General features: G+C 34.7%; 2 protein-coding genes across 6 annotated transcripts in view; one reads left to right on the forward strand and one right to left on the reverse strand.

The window, feature by feature from the left end:
- The window catches only part of lig1 (ligase I, DNA, ATP-dependent), a 20,011-nt gene extending 13,583 nt beyond the window's left edge, over window positions 1-6,428 (reverse strand). The window contains exons 1-12 of the mRNA XM_079613860.1: window positions 6,207-6,428; window positions 5,922-5,984; window positions 5,488-5,659; window positions 5,214-5,394; window positions 3,816-3,959; window positions 3,425-3,724; window positions 3,127-3,232; window positions 2,921-3,016; window positions 1,171-1,227; window positions 983-1,041; window positions 631-744; window positions 385-551 (exon numbers count right to left, since the gene is read on the reverse strand). Coding sequence (XP_079469986.1) covers window positions 385-551; window positions 631-744; window positions 983-1,041; window positions 1,171-1,227; window positions 2,921-3,016; window positions 3,127-3,232; window positions 3,425-3,724; window positions 3,816-3,959; window positions 5,214-5,394; window positions 5,488-5,659; window positions 5,922-5,984; window positions 6,207-6,223 — 1,476 coding nt within the window. The 5' untranslated portion in view covers window positions 6,224-6,428. The remainder of the gene's footprint in view (window positions 1-384; window positions 552-630; window positions 745-982; window positions 1,042-1,170; window positions 1,228-2,920; window positions 3,017-3,126; window positions 3,233-3,424; window positions 3,725-3,815; window positions 3,960-5,213; window positions 5,395-5,487; window positions 5,660-5,921; window positions 5,985-6,206) is intronic.
- LOC306999321 (prolyl 4-hydroxylase subunit alpha-2) lies at window positions 6,419-17,836 on the forward strand. 5 transcript variants are annotated; one of them, XM_079613891.1, is made up of 16 exons: window positions 6,419-6,627; window positions 10,194-10,240; window positions 11,177-11,217; window positions 11,810-11,906; window positions 12,096-12,247; window positions 12,413-12,532; window positions 12,617-12,838; window positions 12,930-13,075; window positions 13,183-13,359; window positions 13,621-13,673; window positions 13,839-13,932; window positions 14,267-14,317; window positions 16,038-16,076; window positions 16,208-16,276; window positions 16,348-16,444; window positions 16,569-17,836. In XM_079613891.1, exons 4-16 carry the CDS (start codon window positions 11,899-11,901, stop codon window positions 16,637-16,639), a joined length of 1,299 nt encoding a protein of 432 aa, XP_079470017.1. In that variant the 5' UTR covers window positions 6,419-6,627; window positions 10,194-10,240; window positions 11,177-11,217; window positions 11,810-11,898; the 3' UTR covers window positions 16,640-17,836. The 5 variants fall into 5 exon arrangements, with proteins under 5 accessions (XP_079470017.1, XP_079470016.1, XP_079470018.1 ...); XM_079613890.1 differs by lacking the exon at window positions 10,194-10,240 and having other exon boundaries at window positions 6,421-6,627; XM_079613892.1 differs by lacking the exon at window positions 11,177-11,217 and having other exon boundaries at window positions 6,528-6,627.
- The last annotated feature ends 28 nt before the right edge of the window (window positions 17,837-17,864 follow it).

The following is a 17,864-nucleotide window of genomic DNA, read 5'->3' on the forward strand; positions in this document are numbered from 1 at the left end:
ATTCTGTATGGATGAATGGTCTGATCTCTTGTCAGTTGTTCTCCAAACTCATCAGGCATTATAGGAGAAAACTCAGAGCTTTTATCTTGGCAAAAGGAGATTGCAAAAAGTATTTAATAAAAGGGTGCCAATAATGTGGCCAACATGTTTTGGAGAAAAACATTTATTATTTTATAATGTGATAAACAATGCAGATTTATTTTTATGGACAGTTTTGATCATATTTACCAGGGGTGCCATTAATTCTGACCATGACTGTATAGTGTTTATATAGTTTATATATGGCATATAGGGCATGTTTCCTGTAGCACAACTAAAGCATGATGCTAGCAACACCAAGGCTGTGTATAAGGTGTACTTCACATTATTCTCATCTGTACTTACAGAATTTCCACTCATGTTAGCAATCTCTTTCAGTTTGTTGAAAACACCCCCAGCTGTCAGACTGGCCGGTGTAAACATCATTCTCTGATTGCTGCGGGAACTCTCAGCAACCAATCCCAGGTCACCTTTCTCCTGAGCCTCCGCCTTGATTTTGTCCAACTGTCGCCCTGGTAACAGAAGTAAACAGTACAGGGGTCAACAGTACAGAATGGTGAATGGCATTAAGGAACACACAAATATATTTACCAGTTGCTTGAGCGACGGCTTTCATCAGGACAGTCTCCCCGACGCCCAGCTCCAGACCCTGATACGCAGGGCCGAGCTGGTTCAGACACAGGTATACACAACATAACAGGTCATCTAAACAAACAACAGAGTATTGAACAGATGGAAACCGTTAAGCTTAGACATTTCGAATGTATACTACATTTTTTGTGCTTTGTACAAGATAAAGTATTTTTTTCCTTCAATCTGTCTCCATAACAGTAGTAATAATCTTTTCATCTATTTATTACTTGGAAAAAAAAGAAGAAAAACAATCTCTGTTTAGCATAATTAATAACCTATTTAAACGGCATGAATCAATTAACACACTCACCTGGAGAGAGAAGAATTACAGAGCGCAAAAAGTTGGAAAGAGTTTCAATGTTTTTAAGCCTAAAAAAAGAAAAAAGAAATGGATTGAAATTGGACATCTGCATACACTCATTTTCTAAATGAAATAGATGCGAGAGAAAAACACAAAATAATATAAAACAGTATACAGAATAATTCTACACTTCATACCTTCCCGAATCCTCTTCAATCTTCTCAAAGGTGCGAGCAACAGCCAAATATGGCACTCTGAGAAAGGGATAAAGAGATATACAATGAACTTTCATAGAAGAAGTGTCATACTTTATTGCTTCAAAAAAATTGCAATTGAATTAAGCTTTTTGTTAATGCTTTAGAAAAAACAACGACTATAACTTTAATGAATAATTCAGTTTCACTTTCTTGATCTTTTAATGATGAAAAGTGTGCTGCCATTTTTGTGATGACATTTTTGTAAGCCAATCCAATCCTAACCCTAATCATTCTAAGATGTTCTGTTCATCAATATAATCTTCACAAATGAACAACTCTTAATGAATTTAGTCTAAATACAATTGACATAAGCAAAAAGCTAGTTAGGCCCTGTCCTAAATGGCACACTTCATATGCACTTTTGTGCTATGTCTTGTGGCTACTTACAATAGCCACTGTGTGCGCGCAATCGTAAAGTCCACAAGACCATAGGGTGTCCCAGTTGTAATTTTAAGTGTGCTTACGAGTAGGGATGTGCACAACGACTAATTTCATTACCGTTTAAATGGAAATTTAGCAAACGACTAGTCAACTAGAGTAGAATGTTCCGAGTGGACATTTCTCTGACCTGCCGCCACAGAAAAAACCAACGCATACAAAATCTGCAAAGATTTCATTTTCCACTCCAGATATACGCTTCTCAAAATAATATATTTAATATATTTATAAATATATACACACACACATATATATATATATATATATATATATATATATATATATATAGTAGGGCTGTAAACGATTAATCGCGATTAATCGAATCCAAAATAAAAGTTTGTGTTTACATAATATACGTGTGTGTATTGTGTATAATTATTTTGTATATATAAAAAATGCACACGTGCATGTATATATTTGAGAAATATTTGCATTTATATACTGCATATATATTTTTATATGATTTATATTATATATACATATAACTATTTTATATATAAATAACACATTTTTCTTAAATATATACATGCATGTGTGTGTGTTTATATATACAAAATAATTATACACAATACACACACATATATTATGTAAAACACAAACTTATTTTGAATTCGATTAATCGCGATTAATCGTTTACAGCCCTAATATATATATATATATATATATATATATATATATATATGTATTTTCCTGGACTATAAGTCACTTTTTTTCATATTTTGGCTGGCCTGCGACTTATAGTCAGGTGTGACTTATATGTCAAAATTAATTCATACTGACTGAGATGAACCAAGAGAAATCATTACCGTCTACAGCCGCGAGAGGGCGCTCTAGTTGGCGGAGTTGTTCAGAAGCAACATAGAGGATGAAGAATTCAGTGTTGTGGAATGAGATCGGGAACTTGGTGAACTTGCTTACCGGTAACTTGTTGGACTCGCTGGCTTATGTTAATTTAGCCTATTCAGCCTCCCAGGTATATGTTCTTTATGCTATTGTGTAGCTTAATAATTTTTAATGTGTTACGTTAACATACCGGACACCTATTCAGCCTGTTGTTCTGTGTGCTATTGTGTAGTTGAATAACTTGCCTTCCAGATTAAATGTCTGTTCTTGGTCTTGGATTTTGTGAAATAAATGCAACTTTTTTTTCCTCTTCATGACACGTTTTTTTTGACTGATGCGACTTATACTCAGGAACAACTTATAGTCCGGAAAATACGGTATATAAAAGCTAATAAAAAGCAGTCTTTACTTTTGGCCAGTCCTCCAACAGGCGTGGTCAATGGGATGGTACTTCGCTCTGGAGGGATCATATTGGCTCTGCTCTGCAGACTCCACCCCCTTTTCACTGTACAAAAAATAAAGCTCATTTAAATGGGTTCCTTCCAAAACAAACAATTATATTTTTCAAGTAAAATATTCAGTCATTTTAACATTTGAATATTTTTGGATTTTAACCTTTTATTCTCTTTCTGTTCAGCGACGTCAGGGATTTCTCCATCCTTCTTTTTCTCTCCCGCATTTTGCTCCTCCTTTTCCAGTTTTACAGCTGCCTTTCTGGGTGCTACAAAAGATTGAAAGTTAAATAAATAGTTCAACTAAAAATGAAAATTGTCCCCATTTACTCCCCCTTAAAAATCATACAGGTTTGGGACATCATGTGGTTGAGTAAATGATGACAGAATGTTTATTTTGGGGTGAGCTATTCTTTTAATTAAAATACAGAAGAAAAAAAGAATAGGAAAAAAAGGCTTACCAAAAAAGCTGCTGATGGGTTTCTTTTTGGCCGATCCCCCCTCGTCTTCTGTGTCTCTCTCTTTTTTCACCAATCGTTCAGGACTGCTATCTTCCTTCTCTTTCTTGTCTTCTATTTTTTCTTTCTTCTTATTCTCTTCATTTATCTTTTTCTTCTGCTTATCATTTTTATCATTCTCTTTTATCTTATTGTTTGCACTGTCCACAACTTTAGTTGTCTTTGCTTCATCCTCATCCTTCCGTTCCTCCACTACAGTCTTTCCATCCGCGCTCTTCTCTTCCACCTCCATCATCTCATTCTCTAAGTTGAAGAGAGAAAGAGAAAAATCGATGAGGAACGTACTGAAACTGTGGAAAGGATATACACATGCACAGAGATCAGCTAATCTCACCTGTTTGCTCAGTTGAGGCCTCCACTCGCGCTCTCTTACTCTCCTGGCCACCAATTTCCTCCTTCTCCTCCTCCTCCTCCTCCTCTTTCGACCCCTCTCCATCGCTCCTGGTTTCCAGCTTCCTCTTGGGGAACTGCTTGCGTGCTAGACAAAGCAAGAAGGACTTTAAATGTATAAAGCCAACTGTATCACATTTGATACATGAATTTCTGGCCTAAAGATGATAAACACGATCAAAACTTTGTTGATACTTTTTTTTTTTAAAGCAAGTAAAAGGCTTGCTTGAACTTTTAGTATCATTCTAAAAATATTCACCTCTCAGGTTATGGTACAGGTTTCTTTTTACTGTGAAATCTTTAATTTTTTTAAGTAAATGTAAGAATAACTTTTATATTGTTAGTAATATTTAGTAATATTAACACTTACTGGGCTAAAGCTACTCAGGCTTACTTAATTATCTATACATTTTTTTTAAGCATTTAAATATCACCTTACTAATACATATTATTGGAAGATATAGAGTGACAAATCTCTAAATCTTTGTATGCATTTTATGAAAGTAGTCTGTTATACTGTTACAAAAATCTCATCGATATACATTACAAGCTATCAGAATTTCATGTTACTTTTCTGGCTATATAAATAACTTCAGAAGCTACAGAATAAAAAAAAATAGTAATAAAAAAGGTAATTGCAAATTTTTATCTCAAAATATTTTTTTCTCAGAATTGCGAGTTTGTATCTCGTAATTCTGACTTTATAGCTTGTTGCAATTGAAGTCAAAATAACAATTCTGATAGAAAAAGTCAGAATTATGAGATATAAATTTGCAGTTCTACCCCAGTCAGAGGTTTTGGTACCTTGCAATTCTAAGTTTAGATATAAAGTCAGAACTGTGAGATATAAACTCGGAATTGCGAGAAATAAAAGCATAATTGCGAGATACAAACTTGTAATTGCGAGGGAAAAAAAAATACTTCTACCAAAAATTATCATTTTTATTTTTTAAATTGAGTGGCAGAAACAAGCTTCCATAAATAACATCTGCACCAAATTGTATATTTTTGTTCACTTTGGGCCTCTGAATAAAAAAATTAAAAATTATTTGCAAGCACCAAATTCTCACCATTTAATTTAGTTCACTATAATGGCCATAAAAGCCTAAAGTTTCAAAAAAACAGAACAAAAAGCCTATATACAATGCAACTTTTGTTTTTTACATTTTATTTTATATTTTGTCTAAATGTTCAATAAACCGTTCCATTTTAAAATATAAAATTTTTCTGAATATGTACATTTAAAAAAAAACTACTGTTTTGGAGTATTAAGAAGAATTAAAGAGAGAATAAGTGATCAGTAGCACAAGAAGACACGTAAGAAGAGGAGACTAATACAGACCGGTTTTGCGTTTGGGAATGCCTGACGGTGATGTTGATGTTGGAGTTGCTGGAGTTCCTGGAGTGCCTGAGGAAGCAGGGGTTACGACGGCAACAGAGGCACTGGAAGTGACCGGAGTTGTTGGGGTTATAGGAGTTTTTGGAGATACAGGAGTGCAGGCAGCCTTTGTAACATCAGAAATCTGTGCGTTTGGAGTAGGAACACAGAAACAGAATCGTCGACAACAATACTGACATGTTCTCATGGTGGACAGCCATGATGACTCAATTCTTACCTTCTCTGGTTTTACTGTTTGAACTTCACTCTGTTTTGGCGCCTGTTCTATAACCATCGGCTGATCTTCATCATCACTGTCTAGGATTGCTCGACTGCGTTTATGAACCTTCTTTACGGGTGAATCAGTTTCCTGCACGCCATTCTGAATTTTGAGAGGACTTTTTACAGGTCTGAGCAGCAAAAGAAGACAAAATCATTATACACCATTATTACGTACTATTATAACATTACCTATTTGTTTTCATAATCTTTTTGGACTCCATATACCATAGTTGTCAATGTCATCAAAGAGAAGACATACAGAATCAGCACAAATACTTTTGTTGGCACTGGCAGTGTAAACTTTTGGCTGCATTTGCTGAAATTTCAACATTATGTTAAATTTGAACAAATAAACTTTTTTTAATATTTAATATGGAAAATGTCACTTACTCAGCCTTTTCTTTGAGCTGTCCATCACTCTTCTCCTTGCCTTTCATTGGCTGAAAGAATGACCTGTGGGCGGGAAACAAAGAGATCACGTATGAAAAATAAATGAGCTCACTTAAGTTGATACTGTAAGGTAACATCTTTCATACATTTAAAGAAAAAAAGCTTAAAGGAAACCCCTTAATGTCGCAAGTAAGTTAGAGTAAAAACACGGTCATGCGTCAGAATCAGACATTGCAGTTTATCATCAACACGGAAAAAACGCAAAAAAGAGCAGGGTACACTCACGCTATGCTTCGCTGCATTGTTGATGTCTTGCACTGCTGATACTGAGTAAATCCAGAATATATTGTAATATATATTCGTGTTATTAAAATTTCTGAAGCATCGATGATTCTTCCGCGCGCTTAACTCCGTATGATTCGGCGCCAAAGTGACGTCGTTCCCGCGGACAACAGAAACAACGAAGTTTATTTACTACAAAAGTATTTTAGTGCCCCCTGTTGGATTGGAGTTATTGGATGCCACCGTGTTTTGTATGGAAAATCTACACTGATACGAAAGCTACTGGACTTTGAATGACTTGCCATTTAAACAAAAGTATTCCAATGGAATTGAATCAAAAGACTCTGACCTGATTTTCAAGTTCATGATTGGTTCAAGTTAATGTGCACTTTTATGGCTTTTTTATGGACTTGGCAGATTAAAGGTAGGCACATTCAGACCATTTCTTTTGTTTATGACTGAAGTTCAGTCACACTGTAGCCTAGGGATGTGTGCCCTGTATAGTTGATATTTAAATGCTGCATTTTTGTTTCTCCAAATATATTTTGGAATCTGGTGCTTATGTTAAATAGCCATTATTGCACAATAAATGTGGTAATATTTATGAAAACCTGTTATTGGGTTTTATTTGACAAAAAGGGAAAGAACGGAAACTTACAGCAAACGTATATTTACATTATCACAGCAGTGAAAAATCTCAACTGTAGTAAGTGAATTGAATTCCACCCAATTCCTAATGAATTGAATTCCATCTAATTTACTGTAAAATGTATAGCAGTAAGTTCACAGTTGCTCATTATTTATACTGTAATTTTATAGTGTCCGCTGTAAACAGAATTCTACAGCATATATGAGGGCTGTCAAAAGATTAATCGTGATTAATCACATCCAAAATAAAAGTTTGTGTTTACATAATATATACGTGTGTGTACTGTGTAGAATTATTATAGTATAAATACACAGTTACACACACATTCATGTATATATTTAAAGAATAATTGCATTTATATACTGTATATACATTTATATAATTGATATTATATATAAATATTTTATATATAAATATAACCAAATTTTCTTAAATATATACATGATTGTGTGTGTTTTTATATATATAAATAATTATACACAGTACACACACATATAATATGTAAACACAAACGTTTATTTTGGATGCGATTAATCTTTTGACAGCCCTAATGTATATATATATATATATATATATATATATATATATATATATATATATATATATATATAGCATTGTGCTGTTTTTTTAACGGTAAAATTGTAGTTACTGATTTACAGTACTCTGGTAAATTTTACAGTCTTACTGGCAACCAAAATTGCCAGTAAGTTACTGTACATTTTATAGTACAATTGTAGTTAATGATTTACAGTACTCTTGTCAATTTTACAGTCTTACTGGCAACCAAAATTGCCAGTAAGTTACTGTAAATCTTGAAGTAAATTTTTTACAGTGTACTAGTGTTCACTCAAATTTGTTATTATTAATAGTATATATATACAGTCAAGCTCAGAATTAATCATACCCTGGTAAATATGATCAAAAATGGCTGTAAAAAATAAATCTGCGTCGTTTATCCTTTTGATCTTTCATTCAAAAAATTTCATTTTAACCTTTGAATTTTCATTCAAACCTTTCATTTAAGTAAAAGAATTGAAAGTGGGGGGGGGGGGGGGGGTCACATTATTAAATAAATGTTTTTCTCCAAAACACGTTGGCCACAATTATTCATACCCTTTTATTAAATACCCTTTTGCAATCTCCTTTTGCCAAGATAACAGCTCTGAGTCTTCTCCTATAATGCCTGATGAGTTTGGAGAACACCTGACAAGAGATCAGAGACCATTCCTCCATACAGAACTTCTCCAGATCCTGCAGATTCCCAGATCCATGTTGCTGCTTCTCCTCTTCAGTTCCCTCCTCTCATCAGGTCAGGGAACTGGGACGGTCATGGCAGAAGCTTCCTTTTGTGCTCCTTAACACATTTTTGTGTTGATTTTGATGTTTGTTTTGGATCGTGGTCCTGATGGAAGATCCAACCACAGGCCATTATAAGATTTATAGCAGAAGCCGTCAGGTTTTGATTTTTTATCGGTTGATATTTGATAGAATCCACGATGCCATGTATCTGAACAAGAAGTCCAGGACCTCCAGCAGAAAAATATGCCCACAACATTAAAGATCCAACGGTATATTAAATTGTACACATGGGGCACTTTTTATCCTTGTGTGCACCAAACCCATCTAACGTGTTTTCTGCCAAAAAGCTCTTTTTTTAGTTTCATCTGACCACAGAACCCTGTGCCGTCTGAAGATCCAGTCGTGTCTGACAACTGAACATGCTGGAGTTTGTTTTTGGATGAGCGAGGAGCATTTTTCCTGAAACCCTCCCAAACAACATGTGGTGATGTAGGGGTCGTTTGATTTTTTTTTTTAATAGGCTTTCTGACCCCAAGACTCAACTAATCTATGGAATTCTTCTCCATCTGTGATCCTTGAAGAGTCTTTGGCCACTCAAACCGTCCTCCTCACCGTCCATTAAGGCAAAATAGACACACGTCCTCTTCCTGGCAGATTCGTAACATCTTCGGTTGATTATAACTTCTTAATTATTGCCCTGATGGTCAAAATGAGGATTTTCAATTCTTTAGCTATTTTCTTACAGCGCTCAACAATGTTTTGCTGCACATCAGAACTATATTCTTTGGTTTTACTCATTGTGAAGGATGATTAAGGGAATTTGGCCTTTGTGTTTCCTCATATTCAAACTCCTGTGAACAAGAAGTCATGGCTAGACAATTTCATGTTCCTAGTCACCCTGGTGTGCTAAAAACAAGGTAAATATTAATGGGAATATAGCTCAGAGATACTTTACTCATAAAAAATTCTAGGGGTATTAATAATTGTGGACAATGTGTTTTGGAGAAAATTTTTTATTTAATAATGTGATTCCCCCCCCCCCCCCCCCCCTCCCCACTTTCAATTATTTACTTAAATGAAAGGTTAGACCTTTGCCAATTTTTTGAATGAAAGATCAAAAGGATAAACAATGCAGATTTATTTTTTACAGCCATTTTTGATCATATTTACCAGGGGTATGATTCATTCTGAGCACGACTGTATATACCGGTATATATACTCATATTGCCACTGAAATAATCTATATGGATTTAGTCTGCTTCTAGTTCATTGTTTTGCAGCCTTTTCCTTCTCCACAGCCAGCCACATCAGTAAGAAACCAATCCTCAACAAACTAGAAATGTGCTCCTGTTAATAATTGTATAGGCTATAGTATTTATGTATTATATTTAATTTTAATTATTGTTTGTGAAATTTATGTACATACGTTTATTATATTTGGCAGACACTTTTATCCAAAGCAACTTATTTCAAAGAAGTTATCCTAGAGTTTTCATGTTGGAATTTTAACAAAAATGTAATTTGTACCAAGGGGGCGTTTTGCCCCAAATTACATGATAAATTATAAACCAAGTGTGAAAAATGTCCACAGTTTTTGCCAAAAAAAAAGCTATTTGCCTTATACATTTACAGCAAAAATCAGAGTCAAATTAAAAAGACAAGCCAAAATAACAGTATAAATATGAATATTTATTAATAAACCATTCTGAAAATCAGCCTATTTGAAAAATATTGTTAGCTGATGATAACTGACTAGGCGTTTTACCCCCAAGGGGCCGTCTCCCCCACTTTGTATTCAACATTGTATCAATTCTTGCTTTCCCTGCTGGGAATCAAACCCATGCCATTGACATTGCTATTGCCACGCTCTACTTTGAGATACAGGAAGGCAGAAATTCCTTACATATTTTTTATTGTATATGAATCATATATATATATATATATATCCTATATCAGTATGATTTAACATGAATGTTTTTGTTGAGTTACAGTTAGAATGATTTACATACTTGGTATAAGATATGATCTGTTTTCCTCCAAAGAAGAAAGCAAGGCTGTCAAGTGTCAACATGCTTCAGCGTCATCATACGTGAGACACACACAATATAAAATACACACACACTTCAGGATCCACTTCAATAATCATACAATCACTAAGATTTTTTTCAGGACAAACAACATTGAGATTGTGTTTAATCACATCTATAATATAAAGAAATACTAAACATAATCATAAACCATGAGCACAATAACACACATACTGTAGTACATGCTGATGAGATAATAATTCATTGTGTATACTTTTAGTTTCTGCATTAGTCACACTCGCGTGATGCAGAAGTGGTTGCTAATGCAGCATTCTTGTGAAGCATTATTTTGTTGATATGTCAACCTCACAAACCATGAGATGTGGGGATTTGTTTGTGAAACCATACCAGATTTTAAAGGACTGGTCAGACTAGTTCCGACAGACTTTTCGGAAAGCAACTCATTTCAAATAAGTCTAAAAATGATTGCATCGCAAACACTCAAAGGATTGTCTACAAATAATAAAAATTTAATTTATATTTATTTGCATAGCACTTTTTTTTTTTTACAATGCATATTGTTTCAAAGCAGCTTTACAGAACATGCATGTTACAATTAAGAGTAATCTGTTATCAGAGGTGACTGTGTCTGAGCAATGTCTGTATTACAGAAATATACAGTTTATAATACAAATCATGCAATTAGCTAACATCATGTATTCACTTACCGTACTGTAACTTAAACGTTTAACGTATAAGGCTATGCCAGTTGTGTATGCAGTGTTAAATTAAAACCGTGTTTTTAAAACAGGTCTCATAATTTAAAGGACACGTAATGTTTTCAATGCCTTTCCACTTCTATCAGTATGATTATTGTACCATTATACCTTTTTGTGAATGTACATCTAATTTACATACAAGAAACAAAATGTTATTTTTGGAGCATCATGACTGTCACAAATTTTGTTTCACTTTCGTTTTTTGGTCTTTGATTGCAGTACTGGGAAATTGCTGAATGCGGGCACGTGATGTAATACAGGTGTGTTTTTAAAATGATCCACGTGAACCATCTGTACTTAAGCTCCGCTAGTTCACTTCAGGATACATACACAAGTTTTTGTGTGTTTTGAGGAATTGAAGGTCTGATAATGGCCATAAAGGAACTGACAGTTGTTGTTGTTGTGTTTTCTTGGATTGCCTGTACTTCTGGACATGAATTCTTTTCATCAACAGGTAGCATATAATTAACTTTATTTGAATTCAATTTAATATTAATACATTTATTTATTTCGTTTATTCATTTTTTAGCCATTATTTTAGTGTTTTGTTCATATTTCTCTAATGTTTTAACTATGCTGTGCTGATTTTATGATTTGTGAGACACTTCTGATCATACAGTACAGCTTTTGCTGCAGCTTTTCTCACACCTTCATACATTTAGTCAGATATTTTGAGATTTATTAAAACTTTCACTTTTTTAGCTGTTGATTTTTAATGACTAAATTATCAACCTTCTCTTTGGTTTCTTATATAATAAAGATATGTCATTATGGAGGGAAATAAAGTATAATAGAAATACCTATTTTATATAATTATATAAAAAAAATAAGTGCAAATATAATTATTTATAGATAAAGTTGCACAGCTTTTCGAGGAGGAGGAAGACCTTCTGACAAGCTTCGGTCTGTACATCGACGCTGAAGAAAAGAATGTAAAGAGAATGAAGAGGTAAAAACACTTTCCTTATTCCTACAAAGCATCAAAGCATTTTATTTATTTATAGTACCGGTATTTTCAATTTACAGCAATAACCTGGTGAAACCAGTGGTAAATATTTTGCAATCTTGCAAGCATGTGTTTTTAGATCAAGAAATATGTTATTAAATAAATGTATTTAACCCTACAACTTCAATCCAGTATTCTTCTGGTTCTTCAACTACTCACATACTTTGACCCTGCAAACCCTGAGAAAACCACGAGAGACCCTGTGGCAGCTTACAAGCTCCTCAGACGAGTGAGAAGGGAATGGTTGACTATTGTCGAATACACTCAACTGAGTCTTTACGAGGGTGAGAGCTTATTTCAGTTCTTTGACTGAAACATGTATCATCATTAATTATTAATAGAAATAAAAATCAAGAGATTAAGGTGAATGATGATGTATGTAAGCTTTCAAGCTATTTTATTAAACGTTTCAGTTGTTTTATCTGTTCTTGTGTTTGAAAATCTTACAGTGTATCAGACACTGCTGGATTATTCAAATATCCCACAGGCTAAGGACTTGAATGATGCCGCTTCAGAACTGATCAGACTGCAAGAGTTCTACAAACTCTACCCACACAACATCACAAGGGGTGAAATGTCCGCACCAATGCTGTTTCACTTTAGTTTCAAAATGAGTTCCAATCTGATTGATGTTTTCATTTCACATTTCTCAGAAACGTCTTTAAATGCAGATGAAGCCAAGCATATGGGGTTGGTCGCTTATGACGAGGACAAATTCCAGCATGCCTTCCTCTGGTTTCTGTACAGTCTGGACAGATTAACAGAACACTCAACCACTACTGAGAAAGAGTTGCTCCGTTTCCTTAGTTCATCAGCCTATCATTTTGGCAGCCTACCTGTGGCGATCTACTTCGGCCAACGGCTTCTTAATCTGGGTGAGGTCATCATAGTGACATGAAGTTTAATACTAATATTTTTATATGTGAGGTTGCGGGACAACGGAAGTCATAAGCTTCTTTCCCTCAGATCCAACTAATGACGAAGTGAAAGTAGAGCTGAACCTTTACAGATACCTTCGCTTCGAGAGAAATTCAAATCCTGACATATTCACGCTGGACACACAGTCAAATACCTCCTATGAGGCTCTGTGCAGAGGAGAGGTTGACGAGAGGGCAAGTGCAGTGTTTACTATTTAAATCATCATTTAACATGAAATTACAAATAGTCAATGTGAAGCTTTGTGTGTTGATTGGAAGTTTATTATATTTGATCAAATCAGACCTCCAAGAGACAGAGGGCGCTGTCCTGTAGGTACAGCACAGGTGGAGGAAACCCCAGACTGATGTATGCACCAGTGAAAGAGGAAGTGGAGTGGGACGAGCCTCGCATCATCAGATATCATGACATCATATCAGACAGAGAGATGGAGATCCTGAAGAATATCTCCAGACCTCAAGTGAACACACACAAACACACACACAAACAAAAAACATTCAACTTAATGTTTAATTGTCACTATTAGAATCTAATATCTCGTTAATAGTCTTGATGTTTTACTGTGCTATTGGGCAAAAGTATGCGGACATTCCTTTTAAAATGTGGCTTTGCAACTTATTTCTATAGTAAAGACAAATCTAAATGCAATGAAATATAGTGATATTGGAATGAATTATGTACTCATTTATTCGTATTTATATTTGATGTTCAATTTCCTTAGCTTTCTAGGTCAGAGACTAAACAGGGAGTCACAAACATCCGTACTTCTCAAAGGTGATAATCTTTTATATTCACCCAAAATGAAAGTTATGCATTAATGTTATTTTATATTAATTATTTTCATATAAATCTTATAAAATGGAAAAAGTTACAATAAAGTTTACAATATGGTTCAATTTGTTAACATAAGTGTTGCTTAAATCATTCCCTTGTTTTCAGTGTTTTTCTAAAGGAAGACAACACTGTTGCTCGTGTCAGTCAGAATATTGCAGACGTCACAGGACTCTCAGTGGAATCAGCTGAATTACTACATGTACGGTCACAGTAAGAACGAAATCACCTGTTCATGCACAGGCAGCATATATTTTTAAATAGAGAACTTTGTTTAACAAAGCTTTGCACTCAAAATATATACATTACTAAATCCATTTCAGACTTCAAGGCAAATTGGTTTAGTCTGAGTTTTTGTAGCATGCGACCATAAGCGCTTTTATGGCTGATGCTAAATTTTTATACAACCATTTTATATTGAAACTTCAATGGATATCAAGGTCTCTTCAATGGATTAACATTTATTTCCCCTGTGAAGTATTAGGTGTTGTTTTACCTGAAATTTTAAGTTCAATAGTGGTGCGATCATTTTCCAGGTTCAGAATTATGGGATTGGTGGCAGATATGAACCACATTTTGATGCATGGGTAAGATATCTTTGTTCAAATAAAGCCATTACATAAATGTGTTTGCCAACCTGGTATTTGCCATGGATTCCCTCTGGAGTTAAATAAGGTCTGTGGTCTGTTTGTTTGCTTTTGGCATCTGGCAGCGTGTTTGGACCCGGAAACAGTGACAAGTGATGTTAGACATCTTCTTCTTGTTCTTTTAGTTTTAAGTCCACCTACTGTACCGGAGTATGCACCATGAATTATGATTCAATAAAACTACTTCACAGTTTACGTTATAATAAAAGTGTTAAAAAAAACTTACTTAATTGAATAAATAAAATAAATCCTAGTATACCCATATCCTTCAGGTATTCCACAACAGCAATCTGTGTATCCTTTTCTCCTGTTGTTCCAATATACCCTCAAGCTTCCATTTTCTTCCCGCCTGACTTATCTTTTGCTTTAGTCCTCTCTTCCCTGTATTTCCTTTTATATTCCAAACATTCATCTGATTGACTTTTACCTAATAAAAACAATGTTTTATTTAACCTTGTGTGGTCTAACCTCTCAAACTCATCCCTTCTGTTCATTCTAATCACACATTGATAGATTTCTGTACACTGTAATATTTCCTTCCACTATTATCCATGTCCCACCTGTCCTGCCATTTTTTTCATCATTTCTTTTTTGATCACTGCCTTAGCTTCTCCTTTACCAAAGAGAATATTTAGATTTTTTTTGTTGTTACTATTTTTTCTGCTCTCTCATTCTCTTTTGATACCCAGCAAAATCTCACATCTATTCGAATCCCTCCGCAACCTAAATAAACTTTAAGCCATAGCCACTGCAATCTGAGAGCTGGCTCACTCCTTCATAGGCTGCAAGGTAAAGGGTATCTGCCGGCCCAGAAAAGTTAGTAAAGACATCGTTAAAATAGTCCAAGTGACTACAGTGTCTCAACCTTAAGTTTATCAAGCGACGAGAATACTTTTTGTGCGCAAAAAAAAACAACTTTATTAAAATATAAATTTTCTTCTGTGTGGGCCTCTGATGTGAGTTCACGAGAGCGCCACGACGCATGCGCAAGAACTGAGGAGTATCGTAAGTTTAGACGCCTCTCACGGTTCAAACAAACAGGGCTGGGCAACAAACTCAAGCTCCTCCGACATTTCTCTTTAAAAATTGTCGTTTTAGACTTCTAATTCGTGACTGGTGTTTTGTTTTGCTCTATCCTCTGCGCTTCCGCGTTCGTCATTACGCTGCCTGTGCGGAGTGTCAGGGGTAAGTCTTTCACCATAAATCGATGCGTACGGCCATCTGCTGGAAGCTAGTTATTTTAGTCGATAAAGTTTTATGGATTTTTTTTGTTACACGAACACATCGATTCACTTCAGAATGCCTTTATTAACCCACATAAGGCCTTGTGGATTACTTTTATGATGGATGGATGGATGCACTTTGATAGACTTCAAAACAGAAACGGCCATTCACTGCCATTATAAAGCTTGGAAGATCCAGGACATTTTTTAATATAACTCCATTATATTTATCTGAAAAAAGAATGTCATACACCTAGGATGATTTGAGGGTGAGTAAATCACGGGGTAATTTTAATTTTTGGGTGTACTAACCCTTTAACCCAGAGAGAACCCATTGCTCGAAAATGCTTATTTGCTTTTAGGACTTCAAACTGAGAGCTTGATTACATATTGACCAATTACATAATTGTAAGATAAATTAATGTTTGATCTCACAGGATGGCGAGAATGACAGGATTGCTACGTTCTTAATTTATGTAAGTCTTGGCCACTGTTTAATGCAAATGGCATTGTAAACATTATAGGTTTACAAGGCTTAAAAGTTACTTTTCATATTACCAGTTTTGTACAGTCATTATGAACAATAATTGATGTGCTCTTGCTGTAGATGAGTGATGTGGAGATAGGGGGCGCCACTGTGTTTCCTCAAGTTGGAGTTGCATTGAAGCCAAAAAAGGTAAACCTGATCTATATGGTATATTAGAATAATTTAAGTAAAATTCCTGCATTCATCCTCTGCTTTTGAAGGGTTCTGCTGTGTTTTGGTACAACCTCCACAAGAATGGCAGACTGGATTGGGATACACAGCATGCTGGATGCCCTGTGTTAGTGGGTAACAAATGGGGTAGGTTTTTATTTAATTCTTACTGGCTTGGATTACTCCTATAATGTATCTTCTATTGAATTATACAAAATTTCATTCAATTTCACATGGCACTGAACTTGATGTTTTTATGGTGTCTTTTCAGTGGCTAATAAATGGTTCCGTGAGTTTGGACAGGAGTTCAGGAGACCCTGTTCTTTATCAGACTGGGAGTGAAAGACATTGTGATCATGTAAAATCATATGAAGTTTATCTGTACTATTGACTTATATCTTTATCTGTTATGTATATTATGTATCATTTTATAATGTATATCTGTAACATATAGTATATTGTATTAACTTTTACTGTGATTTACTACTGTCTAAGTGGCAGTAATGCTAAAAATAACTGTAATACAATATAACAAAACAAGTGCAATATTATAGTAAAATGAAGTTCCAGCAAGATGTCAATGAATTGAGTTGTCAACTCATTACCTGAGTTGATCAATGGTAGCAGCCAGCAAGTGCGTTGTTCCTTTAGATAATTCTCTGCAGTTGTATTTAAAGCTTAATTAGTTTACTCTTCAGTCTGTGCAGGAATGATGATTCACATGTTTTACAAGTTTTGTGGTATGTGTATTTGTGAATGTTGTGCTGGAAGACTGGCAGGCAGTATGTGTATGGTCTGTAAAGGTACAACCTCACATGCAGAGAACAAGACTGTCTATATCAACTCTATATCAACAGCAACACGTACAATATACCAACAATCATAATTTTGCAAGATTGTAAAGACTGTAACTATTATGAATAAATGAATCCTATTTGCATCTGCAATAACTTAGCACAAACATGCATGTAAAGTCATACTGATTTCAGCACTTACAGGTGTAAATGTTTGCTAAACTGAATCTGTGAATTCTGTAACATAATTTCTAATGCAGGCCAGCGCAGAGTCTACTGATTTTTATCACAGACAGATGCAAATTGTAAGTAAATTTTGCACAAGACCAAAGGGAAACATTTCACTTACAAGTTTAACTTCAGCAAACTAGTCTTAGTGAATTGCATGCCTTTCCAAAATATTTTTTTATTGCAAAGCTGAACATTTTACTTGTGCATATAACGTTATTGTATCCTATCATCGTTATCCCTCAGCTCAGTAACACGCAGCGGCAGATATAATCATTCATTTTACTTTTAGTTTCTCAATTAGTCAGACTTACATATGATGCAGGAGTGGTTGTCAATGGCAATTTTATTTCTATAGCACGTACTACAACACCAGTTGACCAGTGTGCTTTACATCATTACAAAATAGTTCTCAGTTGTAATGGTTTGTTCTTGTTGGATTGCAGCATTTTATTTTTGTTGTTAGATTAAGACTTTGTTGCTCCTGATTTTATTGGCTTATAAAAATCCCTGCTGCAAATAGATCCTGTCTCTATGCTTCCTTG

The sequence above is a fragment of the Phoxinus phoxinus genome (assembly GCF_949152265.1).
Source record: "Phoxinus phoxinus genome assembly, chromosome: 5".
NCBI lineage: Eukaryota > Metazoa > Chordata > Actinopteri > Cypriniformes > Leuciscidae > Phoxinus > Phoxinus phoxinus.

What these genes read in the sequence shown, in the direction of transcription:
- LOC306999321 (XM_079613888.1), top strand. Translation starts at nt 11,327, where the DNA reads ATGGCCATAAAGGAACTGACAGTTGTTGTTGTTGTGTTTTCTTGGATT. An exon ending in TCAACTGAGTCTTTACGAGG is followed by an intron (nt 12,248 to 12,412) that starts GTGAGAGCTTAT and finishes AAAATCTTACAG; the next exon opens with TGTATCAGACACTGCTGGAT. An exon ending in AATCAGCTGAATTACTACAT is followed by an intron (nt 13,933 to 14,266) that starts GTACGGTCACAG and finishes ATCATTTTCCAG; the next exon opens with GTTCAGAATTATGGGATTGG.